The 23,410-nt window shown below is 45.9% G+C and overlaps 2 protein-coding genes across 4 annotated transcripts in view; one reads left to right on the plus strand and one right to left on the minus strand.

The window, feature by feature from the left end:
• CRYBG3 (crystallin beta-gamma domain containing 3) overlaps positions 1-6,264 on the plus strand; it is a 124,785-nt gene extending 118,521 nt beyond the window's left edge. Inside the window, exons 20-22 of the mRNA XM_068983619.1 lie at positions 3,236-3,394; positions 5,131-5,290; positions 6,077-6,264. Of these exons, the coding sequence (XP_068839720.1) occupies positions 3,236-3,394; positions 5,131-5,290; positions 6,077-6,165 (408 nt within the window). The 3' untranslated portion in view covers positions 6,166-6,264. The remainder of the gene's footprint in view (positions 1-3,235; positions 3,395-5,130; positions 5,291-6,076) is intronic.
• A 1,297-nt stretch (positions 6,265-7,561) lies between these two features.
• RIOX2 (ribosomal oxygenase 2) overlaps positions 7,562-23,410 on the minus strand; it is a 32,595-nt gene continuing 16,746 nt past the window's right edge. The window contains exons 5-10 of one of the 3 annotated variants that reach the window (XM_068974041.1): positions 16,706-16,809; positions 13,373-13,475; positions 12,257-12,422; positions 10,360-10,448; positions 8,806-8,889; positions 7,562-8,159 (exon numbers count right to left, since the gene is read on the minus strand). In XM_068974041.1, coding sequence (XP_068830142.1) covers positions 8,001-8,159; positions 8,806-8,889; positions 10,360-10,448; positions 12,257-12,422; positions 13,373-13,475; positions 16,706-16,809 — 705 coding nt within the window. In that variant the 3' untranslated portion in view covers positions 7,562-8,000. Of the gene's footprint in view, positions 8,160-8,805; positions 8,890-10,359; positions 10,449-12,256; positions 12,426-13,372; positions 13,476-16,705; positions 16,810-23,410 lie in introns of all 3 variants that reach the window. The other 2 variants (XM_068974033.1, XM_068974050.1) reach the window with 2 other exon arrangements.

Genomic DNA, 23,410 nt, shown 5'->3' on the forward strand with positions numbered 1-23,410 from the left:
CAACATCTGGCTCATGTTGCTGTGGTGGCACCTTTATTTTGAAAGGTTTTTATTCCCAGTGTCCTTGGAGGGAACCAGAGATGCCCGACTGAGGGATACGAAGCATCAGTGCCCTTCCCTGGCACAGTGTGTGGTGAAGATCTTCCTGCACTGCGTCTTGCTTATTCCTCAGTCCTGTCACACAGGATGATAGGGAACTGCCCTGAAAAGCCGTGGGGGGAAAGCACGGCAGAAGTGGGATTTCAGTTTAGTTGATATATTAGTAGTAACACTTAATCCCATGTTGTTAGAAACTCTGGAAGCCAAGTTGGATGCTGAGAATTTTTCCCTCACTTTTGAAAAGGGGGTCCCTTGCTGGGAAGGATGTCCCTGGCTGTTATTCAAGATAGCTAGAACAGTAGCCTCTGATTCTACATGGAAGTTTCTTTTAATAACATTGTTACTATCCTTGAATTGTGCATTAGGAAATTATCCCTAGTTAAACATTTACTTTCAAAATAATACTTTAATATTTTCCCTTTGTTTATTTAGGCCACAGCTTTGAAAACCAGCAGAGGAACTCTATAGGTACCTATAACAGTATTATGAGTCTTCCGTCCAATCACTCCCCAAGCCCGACCCTGCTTAGCTGACAAGATCAGGCGCATTCAGGGTGGTTTGGCCATAGATGGATGTATTATGGGTCATTATTCCATTTTTTGGTAAGCCTCTTGGCACTGCTTTGGCTTATATTATTGTTTAGAAATTCAGGAATCATTAAAATGTGATCCTCTGAGGTTGGAAATGAGGGCTTCAGTAAGGCACTTAAAATGCATATCAGTGCTTTAATGTATAATCACAGAGAAGTCAGACTACAAGTGCATAAGAAGAGTGATGATTACCTTCAGTTCAGTCGCTCAGTCGTGTCCAACTCTTTGCAACCCCATGAATCGCAGCACGCCAGGCCTCCCTGTCCATCACCAACTCCCGGAGTTCACCCAAACTCATGTGCATCAAGTCGATGATGCCATCCAGCCATCTCATCCTCTGTCGTCCCCTTCTCCTCCTGCCCCCAATCCCTCCCAGCATCAGGGTCTTTGCCAATGAGTCAACTCTTCGCATGAGGTGGCCAAAGCATTGGAGTTTCAGCCTCAGCATCAGTCCTTCCAATGAACACCCAGGACTGGTCTCCTTTAGGATGGACTCTCTCCAAGGGACTCTCAAGAATCTTCTCCAACACCACAGTTCAAAAGCATCAATTCTTCAGCACTCAGCTTTCTTCACAGTCCAACTCACATCCATACATGACCACTGGAAAAACCATAGCCTTGATGAGACGGACCTTTGTTGGCAAAGTAACATTGCTGCTTTTTAATATGCTATCTAGGTTGGTCATAACTTTTCTTCCAAGGAGTGTCTTTTAATTTCCTGGCTGCAGTCACCATCTGCAGTGATTTTGGAGCCTAGAAAAATAAAGTCTGACACTTACTTGAGCTAATTGACTAAAAACTGTGATGTTTGGTCCTAACATAAGTGGAACTGTCCTTTGTGAAGGTCACACCTGTTTTCTTACATGTACAAGGTAAGGAAACTGTTGTAAAGAACGTAGTGAAGCCTCCAGAATTAATAACTGTAGGAGACTTATAGAATTATATGATTCATAGACTTACAAATTACAGGAATTTAAATACCTTACTGTTGCACTGTGAATATGGAAATAGTGGTTTGAAACAGTTAAAACACTTTACCAAGTAAGAGATCTTTTTCATCTGCTTTACATTACCATATTTAAAAAACTGTCCTTTTATTTGCTTATTTAAGTGCCCAGAATGTTTATTTCCATAGGAAGGCTAAACATTTACCAATTTACCAAACTTCAACTAGCCTCACATTTGATCCATCTTAAACTTCAAAATAGAATATTCACTGGTGGGCTTACCATAATGCCTTGTTGTACTTGCCTAGCTCTTACCTTTCTCAGCTTGAAAAGTGCTTCTTCATTCAGTAACACATCATGTGTTACTGGTATTTGACAAGGTTCTAAGTGGAATGCCAGCATCTGATCCAAGACAGGGATATTGAGTGTCCTGTATTACTACATTAAGACTGGAGGCCTAAGTCCTGGGGCTGAGAGAATAGTTTCTGTGGTGCTTCAGTTATGTGCCCTGTTCTTTTATCATCCTGTTCCACTGCCAGCTTTTGAATCAGTCTCTTATTCCCTCCCCATGTCTCAGAGTAATGAGTGCATCTCTGCACAGGCCTTAGAGCATCAGGGTGAATAGGGAGGGTTTTGGCACAGGCAAACCTGGTTTTTCCATATCTGTGTAACCCTTATTTGTAAGAATGCAGGTCATAATTTTACTTTGTTTTTCCTGCGGTGGTTTTAACTTTTGAACATACCCTGCAACATGCAGGATCTTAGTTCCCCAACCAGGGATCAAACCTGTGCCCCCTGCAGTGGAACTGTGGAGTCTTCACTGGACCACCAGGGAAGTCCCTTGTATTCTCTTAAAGGGTTGTTCTGGTCATTAATTCTGAGAGCATTTAGGACTAAGTCTCAATAAACAGTAACTGTGATCCTTAGCTGCAGGTCCTAGACTTAGTATCTTATTTGAAAACTTCCTATATATTCCAGGCCCAAGAGATGAAATTTTTTGTTACCCAATTTTTGAGTAGCTACACAGTGACCACCTATATGCAAGGTCTCTCTCCTTGAAATATCAAGGTCAATTTCAACAAAGTATAAATAGAAACAAAAAAATTACTAGAGGGCCCTCAGCCATCTGGGTTTTTCACAACTTCCCATAGAAGTCATTTGGCACTTAATCATAGCACAAGCCAGCGTGTCTTATCATTGTACCTTGCCTGCTCAGTTGTTATTCCATCCATGGAGGTAGTACCTTGCCCTTATTCTTACTCCCCGGCCTTCCCCAGACCCACAAGGACATAGTAGTTACTGCATGAACCTCATTAAGTCCCTAATTCTGCATCCGCCCCTTGTCATAGCGGAACGTGAATAAATGAAACTATTACCTTTCACCTTCCCAAGAGTGTAGTTCAGAAAGGACAATAGAGAGTGTACAAGTGAAGGTATGTGCTCAATGGTATAAGGGTTTTTTAATGGAAAATTTGAAACAGATATAAATAAGCTAAATTCTGTTTCCTCTCACATGTTTCCTTAAAGTTTTCCTTGGAAAGGGCTGATTTCCAGATTCAAAAGGTATTTTTCTAACTGGCTCTGTCCCTCCTGCCACAGCCCGCAGTGTACATCAGAATAAGGAACCGAGCCCAGGACGGGTACTTGACAGTCACAGGAAATGTGGCCGACACCAGGGCAACCTCTGTGTGCATCTCTCCCTACAGCGGGAAGAATACTCAGATCTGGCACTACTGTCGAGGACTCTTTAAATCCAAGGTAACCAGCCCCACCCATCATATAGCTTGCTTGTTGCTCTTCGGTCTTTTAGAAACCAGAATCTTCCCCAGTCAAATGGCATGATACAATTAAGGCAGTAAACTGCCTGCGAATAGTCTGCTGCACGATTATCAAGACATTGACATATATTACTGAAGCTTGAAATGGACTTACAAACTAGACTTTCTATAGCCAAAAATTCTCTGTTTTAAAGTAAAAAGACTAATACATACTAAATGGTTTTTTTAAAACTAGTGACAAAATCATCACACCCAAATGGATGGTGTGCTTTTCTGAGATGTTTCTTACACTCTGTGGCCCAGATCAATTTAGCTGTCTTTGTGATTCCACATTGAATTGAGCCTTTCTCATCTTCAAAACGGGCTTCCCTGGTAGCTCAGCTGGGAGAGAATCTGCCTGCAATGCAGGAGATGTAGGTTCAATCCTTGGGTTGGGAAAATCCCGTGGAGGAGGGCATGGCAACCCACTCCAGTATTCTTGCCTGGACAGAGGAGCCTAGCAGGCTACAGTACATGGGGTTAAAAAGAGCTGGACATGACTGAGCAACTAAGCACATCTTTGAAACAGATAATGAAGGTAGAAGAATGCTGCTGCTTTTGGAGGAAGTTTAGAAAATAAAGTCAGGTTTCTTTGTTTTTCTGCATCCCTTCTATTACGTTTGATGGTGTGGGGAATAAGACACCAGTTTTATTATATCACCAGTGGATTATCGACCTTTTTCTCATGCTTCAACAGAAATGAAAAGCACTCAAACACAATTATTGTCTGGGTATCCAGCACATCACCCAGTGTTTTTATAAGAAAAACAAGCTCGGCCTTATATATTTAAGCTAACACTAACTCAACATTTAATCCTAATTCAACAAATCTTTATTTAACCATCTGTCGTCAGATCTGGATGTTCTTTTCAAAAGCAAATACCTCAGGCTTCCTAGGTGGCTCAGTCCAGTCCACCTGCAATGCAAAAGTGAAAGTCTCTCAGTCGTGTCCGACTCTTTGCAACCCCATGGACTATACATATACGGTCCATGGAATTTTCCAGGCCAGAATACTGGAGTGGGTAGCCTTTCCCTTCTCCAGGGGATCTTCCCAACCCAGGGATCAAACCCAGGTCTCCCGCATTGAGGTAGATTCTTCACCAGCTGAGCCACAAGGAAGGCCCAAGAAGACTGCAGTGGGTAGCCTACCCCTTCTCCAGGGGATGTTCCCACCCCAGGTTCAATTCCTGGGTCAGGAAGATGCCCTGGAGAAGAAAATGGCAACCCATTCCAGTATTCTTGCCTGGGAAATCCCGTGGACAGAGGATCCTAGTGGGCTACAGACAGGTGGGATCGCAAGAGTTGGACACGACTTAGTGACTGAACCACCACCACACTGAGACTTATGTGATTTCTAAAATGATATGTGATTTCCTGACACTCATCTGTACCATGGAAAATTATGATTCCTTCCAACCGCAGCAGTTTGAGATTCAAGCGATCACAGGAAAAAAAAAAAAAAAGTACCTCTAATTCAGTAGGTTTATATCCATACTATTGCCTTCCCTCAGCCGTAACAACTTAAAAAGTTGACTGAGATTATAATTTTAGATTTAGTTTTAGATCTTGTTTTCTTTTTAGATGGGCTTGTCTGATTTACTCACATGAAAGAAAAAGGACTCAATCCAACTGATTTTAGCAAATGTAGTACTGCCAATGTATTTCTTGACCCTTCAGGCCAGTGACACATGTCTCGATGTCATCGGTGGTCGAGACACCCCTGGAGCTAAAGTTGCCCTCTGGACCGAACATGGGCAGTTCAGGCAGAAGTGGAGACTGAACAGAAATGGAACCATCAGCTCCTACCTCAGTGATCAACTGGTCCTTGATGTTAAAGGTAGGCCTATGACGAAAGCTAGTGTGTTGTGCCCTTGGATATTCATTTTGAATTCCAAACCTCCATCTCCTCCTGGGTAAAAGAAGACCTTATGTATAAGGGAAATGTTTTTAATTATACTTGAAAAAGCTGATATGCCATTTTAACAAACAGCAAGCAAAACAATTAGCTATAGGGGGGTCAAAAGCCTAAGGACCAAGCCTATGAAGGTTCTTATCAGTACAGTGGTAAAATTTTCATCTGCTATGTGATCTTTGAGAACATTTTGAAATTTGAAGCATCACCAACCATAACATGTCATCTGGTCCCTAAAGAAACATCTCTGACTTTCTGTTCTGAATTGTGTGGTTCTTAAAATTTACAGTAGATATCATTTAAACTCACTTTTGAATTCAACAAGGTCAGGGCCAATATTATTCAGTGCTGTTGCTTTGATTGGCTTAGTCACAGCCAGTCTTAGTGCAGAAACAAAAATGCAGTGTGACACTGAGCTAGAGTGCGCTCAGAGCACTGTGTTCTTAAGAATCCCATTGTTAGGGCACATCATTTATACATCTATATAGTATTATACTGCTTAGCTTTTCAGTCACTCCTGTGAGGTCTGGTTTGAGGTGAACAGATACACCTGTTTAACCCTCAGTTTCCCATTTCAGACCATCGCTTTTATAAAGACATATGAATCTACCCCACCATCAAGTGGGCTGAACAAAAGTCTTCTGACAGTTGTGAAATTGTTAAGCACCTGTGTGAACAAATTAATCTTTCCTTTTGGAATTGCTATTTTAGGAGGAAATTATTATGACAAAACTCACGTAATTGTAAACCAGCCCCTGGAGGGAGAAGAAACACAGAAATGGGACATTGAAATATTGTGAGAGAGTCCACAGTGGCCCTGGGAGAGCACGGAGGGAGGAGGGCCCTCATGCCCTGTGGAAAAGACCTGCCCACCCTAGGCTCTGGGACCTCTGAGGGGAATGGGCTTCTCCCCCAACCGTGAAGACGGCTGCTCTTCACCATGGAAGAGCTCAAAATAACGCTTGCCAGTTAGTCAGAGTTCCTGTGAAGAATGCGTTATGATCTCTGTGGAAGGTTCTACTCTCGCTTGATCTCCAGCTTCGGTGAGCAGGTTTTTTGACGTCTGTTTTCTCTCCTTTCTACCAAACACAAATCCTATTCCTGATAGTTACAGGAAACTGCTGATGCTATCACCCTCTATTAGCTATTAACAACTAAGTGTGTGGTTGAGTGCCAGGCACAGGAAAGTGAAGTCCTACAGGTCAAGTCATACTTTTGAGAAGATGAATATTTTTCATAATATCTGAAAACATATTTAATAAACCTGCTAAGCTACTGTATTAGATATGCATTAAAAGTTCTCTCTTGAAACTTTTATATGAAATACCATAAGTATTCACACTTGTAACTCATGCCAGGGAGGGACCTCAGCAAATACAGGAGTGTTTTCTGTTGCTATTCTTTGCCTGATCCTTTAAACTAAAAATGCACAGCCTGTGGCTGTCCTTTCTCTCTTGGATTACAACACTAACCAGGGGTCACTCCTATCCTGGTGCTGACCTCACCTGATCTACCCTCAGGTGTTTATAAGGAAGGACTCTGTCACCTACGTATAATAAATTTTCCTTTGCCTAAGGTAAAGGGAAATTTTAAGTTAAAACCAAGTAGTATTTCACCCTTGACTATACCATTTTCCTTTACAAACTGTGACAAGAAACTCAGTTTTTCACTTCCATTTTAAGTAGCTTTCATTCAAGCAAAATCAGGTAGGATATTGTCTTGGACTTAGTCTCAACTAAGCATCACCACCATCACTAAAGAATTCTCAAGCATTTTTCCCTCCTAAGTTGCTTTTAAACTTACACTAAAATAACTGTTCTCTTCATCCCCAACTTTTGCCAGTAAAGCTGAAAAATATCTGCTCTATTTTTCTATAGAAAGATTAAATTTTCCAGTGATATTTTTAAAAATATCAATCTATATGCACTTTAGAATGTAAAGTAACAGTGAACTGTTTAAACTCCAAGACCCACTATATTGACTATTTTTTATAGAGACTTGGTCTTTCCATGTAAATATTTTTGGGGATTTTTTTCTTTCTTCAATCTCAGGCTCTTTTGTAATCTTTCAAACACCACCTGTAAAACAACCTTGCCCATAGATGTGAGTGCCTCTTATTAAATGCGGCAGTGTTATTTAATGAAATTTGTTTTAGGGTAACTTTATTTTAATGGCGGGGGGGGGGGGTGTATACACAAAGGTATGGTATATATATTTTCACTGTAAAAAACCAAGTTAAAAAATTTTCTTCATGTTAATTGTTGTTTAAAATTTTTTTTAGAGCCAGTGAGGCTCTTTAAAGAAGTTATTTCTTCCAAAGAACACCAGGTAATGACAGTTAAATTTACATTTATTGGAGCTGTGCCTTTTCTACCACACTGGCTTAAATAAACTTGTCAAAATATGGCTTTTGTCACTTTCTGGGACATTGAGTAATTTGCTGTTCCTCTATGTACATCTGTTTGTTCGTACATAATGGCCAACTGATCACCTGTAAGAGGTAGATCTCGTTTTATTAAATACACAGGTAAGCAAAGTTACAGTCATCGTGTCCGTGGCTCAAAGCAACAGGAGTCCCCAGCACACAAAGCTCTGCATTTTACATACGTATGCTACTAGTAAAGCAGCAACGGCACTAGACTACTTGGATTAAACATTCTGTCCAGAGGGATAACACCAGGTTTTGCTTCTCCTCATCTGTAGTCAGCTTCAGGTCCTTAACAGAAATAGCTGAACTGTTCCAAATTTGCTTTAGTGCATCCATATATGATAGAGGAAAGCGAAGTCCATGAGACTGAAAAAAGAGAAACCAGTCATTTAAGTGCCATTTTCCATAATTCTCAATGCATCCTTCATAAGATCCTTCATAAGAATGAGACTTGTTACAGGTAAGCTATTTACAAAAACTACAAAAGCTATTTACAAAAACTACTACTATAATTAGATAACTTATAAAAGTCAATGATTGATTCCCTTGTGAAAACTGACTTCATGAAAGGCCTATTAGTCATTTGGGGCTTCCCTGGCAGCCCAGTGGTTAAGACTCCACCTTCCAATGCAGGGGGCACTGTCTGATCCTACAGGCCATAGGGTGTGGCCCAAATTTTTTTTTTCAATTGCAGAGAAACAGCCCCTACTTGCCAAATCAAAATATATTAGAATAAAAAGTCTTAAAAGAAACAGTCATTTGAAATGCTTCATATTTGTTACTTTACACCTCCCCTACCAGGCCACAGGTCCCATGCTATTGTCTTTTAAAGTGGGTACAGGTGTTTACATATTACAGACTTAACTCTCCCTGTGAAGGGCTGTCAATTTGTGAAATGTTAAGCCCACAATGTAGTCACAGAAAAGCCCATTACCCATACATCAAAGGTAATAGAGTCCTCCCACCAAGCACCAAACCACAGCAAAGACATGCATTCTGGGTTGGAACAAACCTTTGCTTCATTTCCCATCATGTGTGTGTCTCTCCTATTCTGTAAGGAATGATAGACGTAAACCATCCTCCCTTGAGTTCCATCCTTCAAAAAATAAAAAAAGCTGTCAACAACAAAATACTGACCACTGGGATGCTAGGAGGCTTTTCCAGTAGTATAGGGCAATACCAAGAAAAATCTCAATGCCTCAGTGCTTAAGTGAAATTTATTGACTACTAAAGAATCTTCCTGGCAAAAAGTTGAGATATAAACATGTAGATACATAAATACAAGGTATAATGACTGTATTTTTCTTATAGTTCTCATAGATTACTATCTGTATGTAGCAAATAAGCACTTGTAAGTCATTTTTTAAAAAGGTAACAGCCCCTTCAGAAACTTTAATGAAAAAACCATTTCTATTTCAACTTACCAATGAAACATTCAAGTTTCTTCATTTAACCATACCTGCACTCTTTGTATATCAGAAAAATTTAATATTCCTAGGTATACATAAATTTTCAATTTATGAACACCACAGAGTAAATATTAATTCTAAATACCAGCCATGTGATCTATAAAAACCTTCCTTCCACTTACAGTAGGCTTCCCCTCCCTCTGTATCCGCCCTTCACAGGGAAGTTTACTGTGTCTTCCAGCGCCTTGAGTCATTCCTGGTCACCTCTTAGATGAGGATCAGACACACTGACCTAAAATAAATGCCTCCAACTAATTGATTATCAGAATAACTAGCTTTAAAAAAAAAAAATGAGGCTGTGGCAGTATATAATCTCAAGGTTTCCATATATGTTATAAAGTTTTCACCAAGTTTGGCCCTGATGGCTAGAACAGTCTGGTTATGGAGACATCCAGGTGCCCCTGACTCCCAACCTCACCAGTCATTCACGGGCCCCTCCTGATCAGGAAGACCAGGGTGAAGCCACCAGGCATGGGAGAATTCCCAAGGGCTTTAGGGTTGTGCAGGGCACTTTCATAAAGGCAGAAGTCCCACACCAGAGGAAGTCCAGAAACCTATACTGATAATTTGGCAAAGGCAACCTAGCCGTAATTAGGAGGCAGAGACCTTAGGGGAAGAAGCGAGAAGGCAATACTCTTGCCTGGAAAATCCCATGGATGGAGGAGCCTGGTGGGCTGCAGTCTATGGGGTCGCTGAGTCAGACATGACTGAGCGACTTCCCTTTTCACTTTCATGCACTAGAGAAGGAAATGGCAACCCACTCTAGTATTCTTGCCTGGAGAATCTGACGGACAGGGGAGCCTGGTGGGCTGCTGTCTATGGGGCTGCACAGAGTTGGGCACGACTGAAGTGACTTAGCAGCAGGGGAAGCAGCAGAGTTCTGTGGGGCTAAGGACAAACCCTTAAATGCCCAACGGGCAGGAAACTTTGGAACCGGAGCAGTGAGATCTGAGCATAATCTGATCTAGAGCGATGGGACTGAACTGTGAGGAGGAAGATTCCCAGAGGAGGCGGGCAGGGCCACCTGTCAACCTGATAACCTGAGGCCTGTGATGGACATGCCTTGAGTGGAACCCTCTTCCCTTCTGGATACTCACGGATAGGTCCTGATTGGGTCCAACAGTGAGAACCACGTGGTCTCTAAACTGCAGTCTCACTGTGCTGTCCAACCCTGGAAGCTCTCCACCTAGAAAACCCAGAGAGAAAGCAGGTTCAACCCTGTTTGCAGGAGCAACTGTTCGGGAAAATTAGTTAACAATGTGCAGGTGAATCCAAACACGGGGCATCTGCTCCAACTCGGATATTCACAGTGATGTTAAAAAATGCTGCTTACATCCCAGTGGACCTCATTCTTACACTGAAGACAGATGTCAACCAGATAACAACAGAAGTTTCCAAGTTCATTAGAAGGCTGTCACCAGTACCCGGGGAGCACACACTATCACAGAACAGACTGGGCCACCCTGCCTTCTGCGCGGAACGCTCTCACCGCGCCAGTTTCTATCCCTGGCTTGCTCCACGTGTGGACTCTGAAAGGACTTCCTGAGCTCAAAGTGCACCATCCCTCCAATTACCAGTTTCATGACCATGGCGAATTATTCAGTCTAGGTAGGTCAAGTGCTGTGTCATAAAAAAAAGCCACCTAATAAAGTGCCCAGAAACAACTCTCTTTCCTAGATTGGATTTAACTTAGTGAAAAAACAGCCACTACAAATAGACCAGCCTAACAGGGTGATCTGGTTGGAGACAGAGTTGAGGGAACTTAATATTGACAGTAAGGGCTAAGACAAGGAAAACTGGGACATAAGCTGATACTCAGAACTGAACTGCTCTGCTAAAGATTAAACCATGTGCTGGGAAAATTGCTGTTTTGAGTAGATGCATCAAAAACATATTCTAAACTCCTCCCCACCCCAGACTACAACAAACATGTACATAGAATGAATGTTAGAAGAGACCCTGTAGATTGTGTGTCTCACTGGTCCCCCACGCGTGATGGATACGGCTTTTTGAAAAGTTAGTGACAATGAGACTCTCCCTCTACCTGACCAAGAGAAGCAGCCTGAGAGCCAGCCTGGCACGCCCAGCTGTGTCTCCCTGTTCTGCTGAACACAGGCCATGCTAAAAGACCCCAGCATTAAACACAGCCATGCTGTGACTAGGCGAGACAGAGAAAATCGAGACCGCTTCAACAGGCAAAAGGAAGGACACTGTCCAGACCACAGGACTGACCACACGTGCCCCTCTCCTGGCTAGCCTGAGGGACTGCTGCTGCTTTAGCAGTAGTCACTCCATACTCCTGCTACCAACCATATAACTAGGATTTATAGGAGGGAGACCCAATCCAAGAATTTCTATTTCTTAACAGCATCCAACACAGAGCAAAGCCCGACTTCCTGAACCCTCTTGAAATTACCTAACTCAAACCCAAATCCTAAAAATCCTTCCCTGCATTCCTTTTATTGAGATGTCTGCAGTCCCCAGCAGCGTGCTATCTCCGGTTACAAGTCAATAAACCCAGCTCTGTTAGACTACAGGAGCATGGTATAATCTGTGCCCCAGAACATTGGTTATCACCATCCACCCAGCAGTCTGTCCACATCATGTGTAACTTAAACCTGTCACAGTCACCTGGGACTTGGGGAAGGTCTGTGATGATCCTGCGAATTCTTGTAGTGTACCTGCTGATGGCAGCGTTTTACCCATCCCTGAGCTCATTTCCAAAAGATTATTTCAGTGTTAAAGTTCTTGAAACTTCCTGCAGATGATGAATTGCAGAGGGGCCATAAATACATACTCATCACCCCAAACTACAGGGTTCTCATTCCCCATCAAGCAGCGTGTCCTGTCCAACCTCAACACACTAAGGACAGGCTCATGTTCACCCTGAAATGCTTCATACTTCCCATCAGCTCAAAGAAGTGCACACCCAGAAAAACATCAAAATATCCCACATTAGCCCCTGACCACCTAGGAAAAAACAGCAAGCTCTACCTGGCACCACAAGCTCTGCTCTATCTCCCGTATAGTAAGGTGGGAGTCTGTTCATAGCGAAATCCTCCTTCATGTCTGGGGAATGCAGTTCTTTGGTGCCCTCCATCCGGTCTGCAAGCATTCTCAGAAAGCCACTTAATTTTGTTGGAACAGCTGTGCTTTCCACCTGCTGGAAACACAGAAGTGAGTCCTGGCCCAGACTGCAGCCACGCTCCTGCCCAGGCCCAGTCTCCAGAGTGCTGCAATGGGCACCACCACCCAGGACAAACACGGATCCACGCCACTCCCTTAAGGACAGCACCCTTTTATGTCCTCTTAACCACTGTTCCTCTGTAGCTGCCTACCGTTTGCAAAAAAAAAGATCAATTTTTAGCATTTTGCCTGGAAAGAGGGCTCCCTGGCAATATGGTGCAGTCTTGGCCTTGCCTTTTGAAGAAAAAAATCACTGTCTGAAGTAACCACTTCAGACCATGCAGGAACCTTTGCTCAACTCAGCCCTAATGCATCCACCATCTCAAAACCTGCCAACAGGGTAAAATCAGGGTGGACAGGAAAGCCAGGGAACACACTGAGGCCAGGCTCTCCAGTGTGGGAGAGCCTAACTTGGGATCGCACATGTGCTGAGGCTATAGTTCCTGAGCCACGTTAGTTATTCAAATATCTACTCAGTCAGCGCTCCCAGGGCCCGCTGCTGCCACCCTGAAATACAGGAAGGGGGCCATCTGCATACCACCACTGTTCCTTTGGGTTGCAAGTAATGTACAGCACTCCATCTTTGCAAACCACCTAGCCCAGGAGGAGACAAGCTTGGCTCATGTAGAGAGAAGCCTTCTCATCAGTTAGGAGATAATATTCCAAGCATCCTCTCTATCAGGCAGCTCTTCCAGCCCTGCCAACTACAGGAGCGGTGGGTGGGACCAGGGAAAGCTACCAGTTCTTCACCCCTGGGATTGGGAAATAGTCACCTGGTGGTAGCAAAAGCTAACGGGGTCAAGGAGGTGGAGGGAAGTCAGAGGAGTAACTGATGATGAGACGGACCCTTAGGGAGAAGGGTTCTGGGGTCCTGAGCAGGGAGCCGTGGCTGCCCCTCCCTCCCCACCTGCCTTCACTCCTTACCAGGAGCAGCTGCCGGGGGATGCCAGCCCGGAGTGCCACGTCTGCCTTGGCGGTGTCAAACACAAGCCCTGAAATAGTGTCCAAAAGGAAATCTCCCCATGAACTGGAACACATGCCAAGTAAAAAAAAAGAAAAAGAAAACAATGAAAGCATAAGACGTGTGGAAAAAACACTGATTATAAAAGCCTCAAGCTACAAACTACCACACCAATCCCCCTGCCCTGAAAGAGTTCCAATAATTTCACATCAGTTCAGTTCAGTTGCTCAGTCGTGTCCGACTGCACTCAGCATAAAAACTTAAGAGCATTATCAATCACAGGCTTCCCTTTCTACCCACCTCAGACACTCACATGCCAAGTTAAAGGTGGGAAGCTAGGCTTTATTCATGATTTATCTTAAATGTAAAGATACCAGAATTAATTAGACTGTCATAAGGTAGGAAGTTCAAAGGAACAATTTTTTTTTTAATGTTTTCAACTACATAACTGCCTTGACAGTTTTGCAGAAAAGTAACTCTCAATCATTAGAGGACCTAAAAAAATTTGTATGTGCAAAAAATCCAAAAAGCAATATATGCAGGGTAACAGCAAGATCCTGGACTGTGCAATTATCTCAACAGTTCAACATGACATTTTCCTTTGTTAAAAAAGGAAAAGGGGGCACTGTTCTCAGTAAAATATCCAACATCAACAATTTCAAAATGATTTATTTTGCAACTTGTTAAACTCCAATGATGGTTTTACTGGGGTAGAAGAGAGAAGCCAGATGCCAAAAATACCATTTCAGGACAAGCGTCAATGTTCAGCTACCTCTGCTTTTTCTCCGGGGCGTTCAGAATCACTCGCTCCTAAATGTGTGGCAGTGTAAGATGCACACGCTGTGGGGATGCTCTCTCTATAAACACTTCTGAGCTGCTCAAAATTTCCCTCTGTGTCACCAGCAGATTTCAAATTGCTGGCTACATGCAAAATGGGAATTCCCAGTATGACTTTGGCCTCTCACTCTGTAAGCAAAATTAACATTTTTATGCTTACCTCCTGAAGTGGCAGAGGAGGACAAGAGCCACGTGAGACACTTCCCCCCAGGCATCCACTCCCACCTGGTGGCCTCACGGGTTTCCAACAAAATGCTACACCCAGCCTCACACCTTTGACTGAACATAGACCTGGGGGACACACGTAGACCCCACCGCAGCGTGAAATGTTATCATCCTTTGAGGGGTCCCAGGTATAAGTCACATAGCAGTAGCTCACGGAGGTAAAGTGCAGTTATGACACTGAGCTCCGTGCTCTTCTAGGAGACTGGATCTTGGGCTGCAGTGTAGAAACAACACCTCTGGAGGGGTTCACCTTCATAAATCGGTCAGATCGACATGCCACTGTCTGAAAGAGCAGGCCCTAAATGCCATCCTTGAGAAGGCTTAGGGAAAGGCCAAATCTTCGCCCTGCCATAGTGCCTTAAGAAGTGCCAAGACCAAAGCACAGGACACCTCCGGGGAGCAACGGCCTTCGCATCACACCTGTCCTGTTCTAGCAGCGCCCCCCTCGCCGGCAGACACAAGTCGGCATCACAGTGCCCATCCTCAGCCGGCAGGCATCCTCTCTAACTCAGGCAGCTCTTCCAGCCCTGCCGACCACAGGAACAGTGGGTGGGACCAGGGAAAGTTACCAGTTCTTCACCCCTGGCACTGGGAAATAGTCACCTGGTGGTAGCAAAAGCTTACGGGGTCAAGGAGGTGGAGGGAAATCAGAGAAGTAACTGATGATGCCTCATGACATGTCAATGTTGTGAGTAAATCAGGAACCGAGGAAGGAAAATGGAGTGAAAACCAAGGGAGCCAGAAAACCAGCTGATGGCTGCAAGATAAACAAAAAAGAGGAAGAACTAGGGAAGAGCGACAGCAGCGACGGGAAACCAGAGGACGGACGCTCACGGGGCTCAGCGACGTGGCTGCCAAGACCCAGAGCTGCTTCGGTCCAGAACGGGCTTCTGGCGCAGCCTCCCCACGGCCCAGTTCCCACTGCCCGCTCCCTCAGTCGCCCTTGGAAACCTCACTCTGCAAGGAACCCAACCATGGTGAGAAGGCATTTTATACAAGAGAAACCTAAAACAAGCTCTGCCTTCAGGCCAGACTCCCGCTTAGTCCCTCCTGTCCCTTAAACACAGTGGTTCACTTCTCACTGCAAAGCCAGAAGAGGAGGCAGAGGAATGCTTGCTTTCTTGTTGTGCAAGATACAGCTCTGAGGCTAGGAGGACCCACTGTTTCTCAGGCCTGGAATGTCCTGTCCCACTCTGACCTCCGGGCCCACCTCCACTTACTCATCCCCTGGGCTCCCTCAGTTTGGGTGTCAAATCATTGCTAAAGCTTCCGTGATGCCCCAGCTTAGCTAACCACACCCCTCTGTGCTCCCAGGGACTCATCCGCAAAGCTGCAATGGGACATGACACTGTTTGGGAACTACACACCTGTCTCCCCTCCTTCCACCATGACCAGAGTATAAGTCCTCCCAAAGCCCCTTCAGTCCAGTGCCTACCATCCCAGCAACCACCACAAGGCCCAGGGCTCATGATGAATAAACCAGTGATGGGCGCTTTTAATGGGACCTGGACTAGCCAGGCCACTGCTATCGGGAAACCACGGGCAGGGCCGCTGCCGGGGTCCTGTCATGTGACAAGGCGCTCGCTGAACTGGAACGTGGTTTTAATTGGAACTGTTTTCAGCACATGTGCTTCTAGGACTCACTGTTCCAGACGTCCTTTCCAACTTTAATGAACTGTAAAAACTGGAAACCTTAAAAGAGACCCAGAGGTTTCCGTGATGCAGAGTTTCTGTTCAGAGTGATGACAATGTTTCGGAAACAGATAGTGGGGATGGCTGCACAACAGTGTGAATGCAATTAGCGTCATTGAACTGCATGCTTAAAAATGGTTTAAATGGTCTACGAATATTTTGCCACAATAAAAAAACTTTTCTAATGGAGTGAGTGGGCGGGTGGGGGTGGGAAGAGACTAGAAGTGCAGCCTGGCGTCACAGACACACCGCCACACCCACAGCGGTGCCCGTCTTCCCGATCCCGGGAGCCTGGATGTGGGCAACTCCCGGCGTTCTGTATGAGGCGGGGTCATGACAGTTCAGGAGGAGGCCCAGACGAGAGGGTCAATGGCACAGGTGGGACACAGCAGGACTAGGAAGTCAGCAGGGATAGAGGAAGCCCTGGGCCTGGAGAAGCAGAAGCGATGCGACCACCTTTCTCACGCTTCCTGATCCTGGCCGCAGGCACCACAGCACGGAGCGGAGCTGTCGGCTACGCGAGGTCAGGGGCAAGTGCTTACCTCCTCTGGTAGGTGCTGATGGTCAAATGCGTGGAGTGGGCCAGCCCCTCGGGAGTGTCCGCCTGATGGATGGTCCCTCTGGGGAAGTACAGCAAGTCTCCAGGCTAGATGAGGACAAGGGGGAAGCAGTTAGTGGGGAGGGTGTCTTCTTGGTCCTCTGTAGAGGCTGTGAGTTTCAGTTCTGCGTTCTAGAAACCTCTGAGAGGTGACCAGGCAGTGGTCTGCGTGCTGGGCTCTGTGGGGTCCACTGGTCAAGCTCTGCTGTGTCCGTGAGTCTGTTACCATGAACCCAATCCTGGAGAGGCTTCCAGTGCCTGAAGCCACTTTCTTTGTTTGTAAGCTGAGAACAGACACCTCTGAAACTAGCCCGGGATCAAGGCGAGAGCCTGTACCCGCCCTCCACATCTTTCAAAGGGGGTGGTGAGGAGGGACAGCTCTGGAGCTCACTGGCTGGGGATCCCAGCATGTTACTTAACCCCCCGAGGCCTCAGTTCCTTTATGTGTAAAAGGGAAGCAATTGCCCACATCTCACAGGATTACTGGAGTATTAAAGGAGACAACATAGCCAAAGCTCTTGGAGCAATGCTGGGCACGTGGCTGTATTATAACTTTTATTTTACCCGCCATCCCATTACAGTCTGTGCAGTCTCCCAAGCAGGGCCCACATTCGTCCTGTATCCCAGGGCCTAACACACCTAAGCATCTGGCACATACGGGCTCAACGGATGTTCGGAAGAAGGGACGAAAACCCTGCGGCCCTGCATCTGAGAATGAGCACTAGACACAACTACAGCCCACTCACCTCCTCAGGCAGGCGAGCCTCCCCACCCTGTCCGATTTCAAGAAAAGTATCTCCCCAAATCACTCCTGCCCTGGAGTCACCACCTCCCGCCTGATCCCACCCAGACAGAACATTCTGTACAGCAGAAAGGAGAAGAGAGGGGGGTGGGGGTGGAGGGTCCTCGGAGTCACGTGTCTCCTCTCTGCAAACCCAGGAGGTAGCCTGGCTCCCTGGCTACAACCAGGGGCCCTGGAGGACGAGCTCAGGAAACATCACGAGAGAGATTTTTTTATTTTAATGCTAAGATTTGCCTTAAAGCAGTAAACAGTATACAATTATGATGTGTTCATAGGAGCGATCTTGCCCTGAATCACACCAACCTGACAGGGAAACCAGTCTTTCCAGTGAATCAATGCATCGCTCATAACTGCAGCTCTCACTTGTGAGTCTGAGTGCCTGCCCTGTGACGGAGGCCCTCACATCTATAGCTCATCCATCTGTTTATTTATTCATCCCACAAACACCTGACCAACCCTTCCCCACTCACCCTGCCCAGGCCAGACACCAGGCTAGGTGCCAGGCAGAGAGCACTGAACCAAAGAAAGCCCTGCCCTGATGGAACATGTTCCAGAGAAACCGACAAGCATTTGAGAAGGGAGAAGAGACACCAGCAATGAAGATATTCGAGTGGGGGCAAGAGGGATAAAAGAAAGCTGCAAATAAACAATGTTGAGTGGTGGTGAATGCAAAGACACAGTGAGGAGAATGATGCTGATGTAAGTCAGGGTGGGTGTGTCGCGGTAAGAGGTGCTATTTTAGCCACTCTGCTAAGGTGACACTTCAGTAGAGACTTCAGGAAGTGAGCAAGCCAGATGGAGAAGAATCCGCCTGCAATGCGAGAGACCTGGGTTCAATCCCTGGGTCAGGAAGATCCCCTGGAGGTGGGCATGGCAACCCACTCCAGAAATCTCACCTGAAGAATCCCCATGGACAGAGGAGCCTGGCAGGCAAAGAGTCGGACACGACTGAGTGACTAAGCACAGCACAGCCATGCAGCGTCCTGGGGAGAAAGGCTTCCTGGGGGAGGGAAGAGCAGGTGCAAAGGTCCTGCAGCTGGCATGTGCCTGGCAGAGGTTGAGGGGTGCCGGTGTGGCAGGAAGGCCGTGAGTGAAGCTGGGGATGATGGAAGGTGAGGTGCGCAGGCAGCAGAGGGGTTGGATTACAGGGCCCTCTGGACCAGTTCAAGGACTTCGGCTTTTTTTCTGGGTTTAACGAAGTCACTGGAGGTCTGGGCAAAGGGTTCACAGGATCCCAAAAGGATCACCATGGCTGTTGTGTCAAAAAAGTCTGCAAAAGGAACACTAGATAGGAGGCTTTTGTATAAATCTGTGTCCAAGGATTTTTCCCCAAACAAGCAGAATGGGGACACATGTGCAGGGATGAGACTCTGGTTTGGGTGAAACTGCTTTATCTTTCCAGGGGGAGGCATTAGGTAGGTAGCTGAATTGTAAGTCTAAAGTTTAGATGTGGGCTGGAGAGCTAACACAGCATTAAAAACACATCAGTGTGGAAGGTATTTGAAACCTTGGGAGGGAATCGCTCACTGATCAAAGGAGTCCAGGAAACAAGCCCTGCACCCCAGCTTACAGAAGCAGGAAGACTGAGGACGTAACAGCAAAGGAGGACGAAAAAGACAGTAAGGTGGAGAGGGAACCAAGGGACAATCACGTCCTGGAAGCCAGTGGAGCAGGTGGCGGTGACCCACTGAGCCAAATGCCGATGCCACGCAGACTACGGTGGGGCCAGAGCTGACTGCAGTGGCTGATGGTGTGGAGGCAGCCTTCGGAGTAGTTCCAGGGGAACAACGGCCGAGAGAGCCTGCTGGAAACGGTTCCCAAGAGTGGGAGAGAAGAGGAGATAAAGACAGGGCATGGTGGCAGGGTCTCCAGGAATATCCACACCCTAACCTCTGGCATCTGTGAAGATTTAGGTTACATGGCCACAGTTAATTAAGGCTGCTGACCAGGGGGGATTATTCTGAATTATCCAGGCAGGCCCAACCTAATCACAAGTGAAGAGGGTATTGGAAGAGAGGACCAGAGAGAGGGCAGCATAAGAAAGACCAAGCTCCATGTCGCGTGGAAGGGGCCATGAGCCGAGGACTATGAACTACCTCCAGAGGCTGGAGAAGGCAAGGACAGAATTCTTCCCTAGAGCCTCCAGAACACAGTCCTGCTGACACCTTGATTTCAGCCAGTGAAACCCCTCAGGGACCTGTGAACCACAGAACTGCAAGATTAAAATAAAGTTTGTGGTGTTCTTTCAAGTCACTGAGACTGTGCTAATTTGATAGGCAGCAATATATTGACATATAGCCATTGCTTTCAAATAATTTCACTGTAAAAGAAGCATCAAAGTAGTATTTTTAAATATTTACCACCTATAAGATAAACATAATGATCTCCAGTTTAATAAAAAAACTGACACAGAGACCAAGATCCTGCCCAAGGCCATGCAGCTCACAAGTGCCAGCAGCTGGATTCAAACCCAGCTTTGTCAGATCCCCAAGCCACAGAGATGTGTTTCCATTACAGGGATTCTTCACCCCAAGACCCCAGGTTTGGCAGAAGGACCGTTCAGGCTGCCACCTGCGTAGGAAGGAGAGGGGTGAGGAGGGCTCCAGGCCTCTCACGGTAGCCCCCAAGCCCACCCCCTCCCAGGGCGACTGAGCCCTTCAGTTTCACATACTGGGCATTTACACAAGACACCACTTGAAGAGTTAGTTCCATGGATTAAAGACTCAACAGACTTACAACTTGAGGATTTCTGCAAGACACAATGCTATCTTTCTCCTTTCAGGAGACCCAGGGCTTCTCACTGTGAGCTGTGATCCAGATGGGTGTGAAGAGTGGGCACGGCTCCACCTTCAAGTCCCACACCCTCCAGGACCACCATGGAGCCCGACCTTCTCAGGCAGGGCAAGTAGCCAGATGTCAGTCTGAGTCACGCAGCCCTGGCCTCAGAGACCATGGATGGCTTAGTCTTGGCTTAAAAATAATCGGCCAAGCACAGGGCTGACAAACTCTTTCTGTGAAGGGTCAGAAAGTAAATATCTGTGGTTTGTGGGCCACATGGTCCCTGTGGCAACTAGTTGACTCTGCCAGTATAATATGAATGCGGCCACAGACAGCGCCCAGGAATGGTCGTGGCTGTGTTCCCATACACTTTATATACAAAAGCAGGCAGCAGGCTCAATTTTTGGCCCATGGGCCATACTTTGCTAACTGCTGACCAAGAGCACAAAACAATGAAGAAAGATACCTTGACTGTTGTATTTATTCAAGTCCCCTATCACATAACAGAAGAAATAAGATGGCGGAGCAGAAGGGCGTGCGCTCATCTTCTGCCGTGAGAGCACCAAACTCACTACTAGCTGCTGAACAAGCATCAACAGGAGAATGCTGGAACCCACTAGAAAAAGATATCCCAGGTGCAAGGGCAAAGGAGAAGCTGCAATAAGACAGCAGGAGAGGCGTAATCACGTTTAAAATCAAACTTCATACCTGCCAGAGACGCTTGGAGGGCAGCGTCTCCAAATAAAACCTTGTGTGCACCAGGACCCAGTGAAAGGAGCAATGACCCCGTAAGAGACTGAACCAGACCCGCCTTTGAGTGTTTGAGGGTCTCCTGCAGAGGCATGGGTCAACAGTGGCCTCTGCAGGAACAGGGGTTCTGGCTGCAGCAGACCTGGGAGCCAAGACGTAGGGCCTAAGTCCTCTTGGATGAGGCTGCCACTAGCCCCACCACAGAGCCGCCAGGTGGGCAATCCACAAACTGGAGAAAAATTATACCAAAGTTCTCACACTGTTGAGAAAGTTCTAGGCTCCACAGAAGATTTCCCAACGTGGGATCCAGCAAAGAGACTGAGAATTCGCAGGGAATCTGACTTTCAAGGTCATCAGGATTTGATTACAGAACTTCTACAGAACTGGGGAAACAGACTCTTGGAGGGCACAACAAAACCCTGTGCATACCAGGCCCCAGGGAAAGGAGCAGTGAAGCCACAAGACACTGAGCCAGACCTGCCTTTGACAGTTTGAGGGTCTTCTGTGGACACATGGGTCAACAGTGACCTGCACGAGGACAGAGGCACTGACAGCAGCGAGGCGCAAATTTGTTGCGGCAGAAAAGAATAGCGAGAGGAGACAAGAAACCTTCCTCAGTGATCAGCACAAAGAAATAGAGGAAACCAACAGAATGGGAAAGACTAGAGATCTCTTCAAGAAAATTAGAGATACCAAGGGAACATTTCGCTCGATAAAGGACAGAAATGGTATGGACCTAACAGAAGCAAATGATATTAAGAAGAGGTGGCAAGAATACAAAGAAGAACCAACAGTTGGAATAGGACATGGAACAACAGACTGGTTCCAAATAGGGAAAGGAGTATGTCAAGGCTGTATATTGTCACTCGGCTTATTTAACTTAAATGCAGAGTACATCATGCGAAATGCCAGGCTGGATGAAGCACAAGCTAGACTCAAGATTGCCAGGAGAAATATCAATAACCTCAGATATGCAGACAACACCACCCTTAAGGCAGAAAGCAAAGCAGAACTAAAGACTCTCTTGATGAAAGTGAAAGAGGAAAGTGAAAAAGTTGGCTTGAGGTTCAACATTCAGAAAACTAAGATCATGGCATCTGGTCCCATCACTTCATGGCAAATAGATGGAGAAACAATGCAAACAGTGACACACTTTATTTTCTTGGGCTCCAAAATCACTGCAGATGGTGACTGAAGCCATGAAATTAAAAGATGCTTGCTCCTTGGAAAAAAAGCTATGACCAACCTAAATAGCAAGTTAAAAAACAGAGACACTACTTTATCAACAAAGGCCCATCTAGTCAAGGCTATGGTTTTTCCAGTAGTCATGTATGGAGGTAAGAGTTGGACTATAAAGAAAGCTGAGCACCAAAGAATTGATGCTTTTGAACTGTGGTATTGGAGAAGACTCTTGAGAGACCCTTAGACTGCAAGGAGATCCAACCAGTCAATCCTAAAAGAAATCAGTCCTGAATATTCACTGGAAGGACTGATGCTGAAGCTCCAATACTCTGGCCGCCTGATGTGAAGCAGTGACTCATTGGAAAAGATCCTGATTCTGGGAAAGATTGAAGGGGATGACAGACGATGAGATGGTTGGATGGCATCACCGACATGTCCATCACTCAATGGACATGAGTTTGAGTAAGCTCCGGGAGAAGGTGATGGACAGGGAAGCCTGGTGTGCTGCAGTCCACAGGGTCACAAAGAGTTGGACAGGACTAAGTGACTGAACTGAAATCCTTTTGGAAGAGGTTGCCATTAGTGCCATTACCCAACCCTAGTTGGCCTCAGGCCAAACTACAGGGAGGGAACACAGCCCCACCCATTGAAAATTGGATTAAAGAGTCACTGAGGATGGCCCCACCCACCAGAGCAAGACCCAGATTCTCCCACAGCCAGTACCTCCCATCAGGAAGCTTCCACAAGCCTCTCATCCTTATCTATCAGAGGGGAGACAGAATGAAAACCACAATCAGAGAAAACTAACCAAACTGATCACATGGACCACAGCCTTGTCTAACTCAATGAAACTGTGAGCCATGCTGTGTAGGGCCATGCAAGACCCAGGTCATGGTGGAGAGTTCGGACAAAACGTGGTCCACTGGAGAAGGGAATGGCAGACCACCCCAGTATTTTTGCCTTGAGACCCCCATGAACAGTATGAAAAGGCAAAAAAATACAACACTGAAAGGTGAAACCCCCAGGTCTGTAGGTGCCCAATATGCTACTGGAAAAGAGTGGAGAAATTTCAGACTTAAATTGAAGAAAGTAGGGAAAACCACTAGGTCATTCAGGTATGACCTAAATCAAATCCCT

Source organism: Capricornis sumatraensis, chromosome 1 (genome assembly GCF_032405125.1).
Source record: "Capricornis sumatraensis isolate serow.1 chromosome 1, serow.2, whole genome shotgun sequence".
NCBI lineage: Eukaryota > Metazoa > Chordata > Mammalia > Artiodactyla > Bovidae > Capricornis > Capricornis sumatraensis.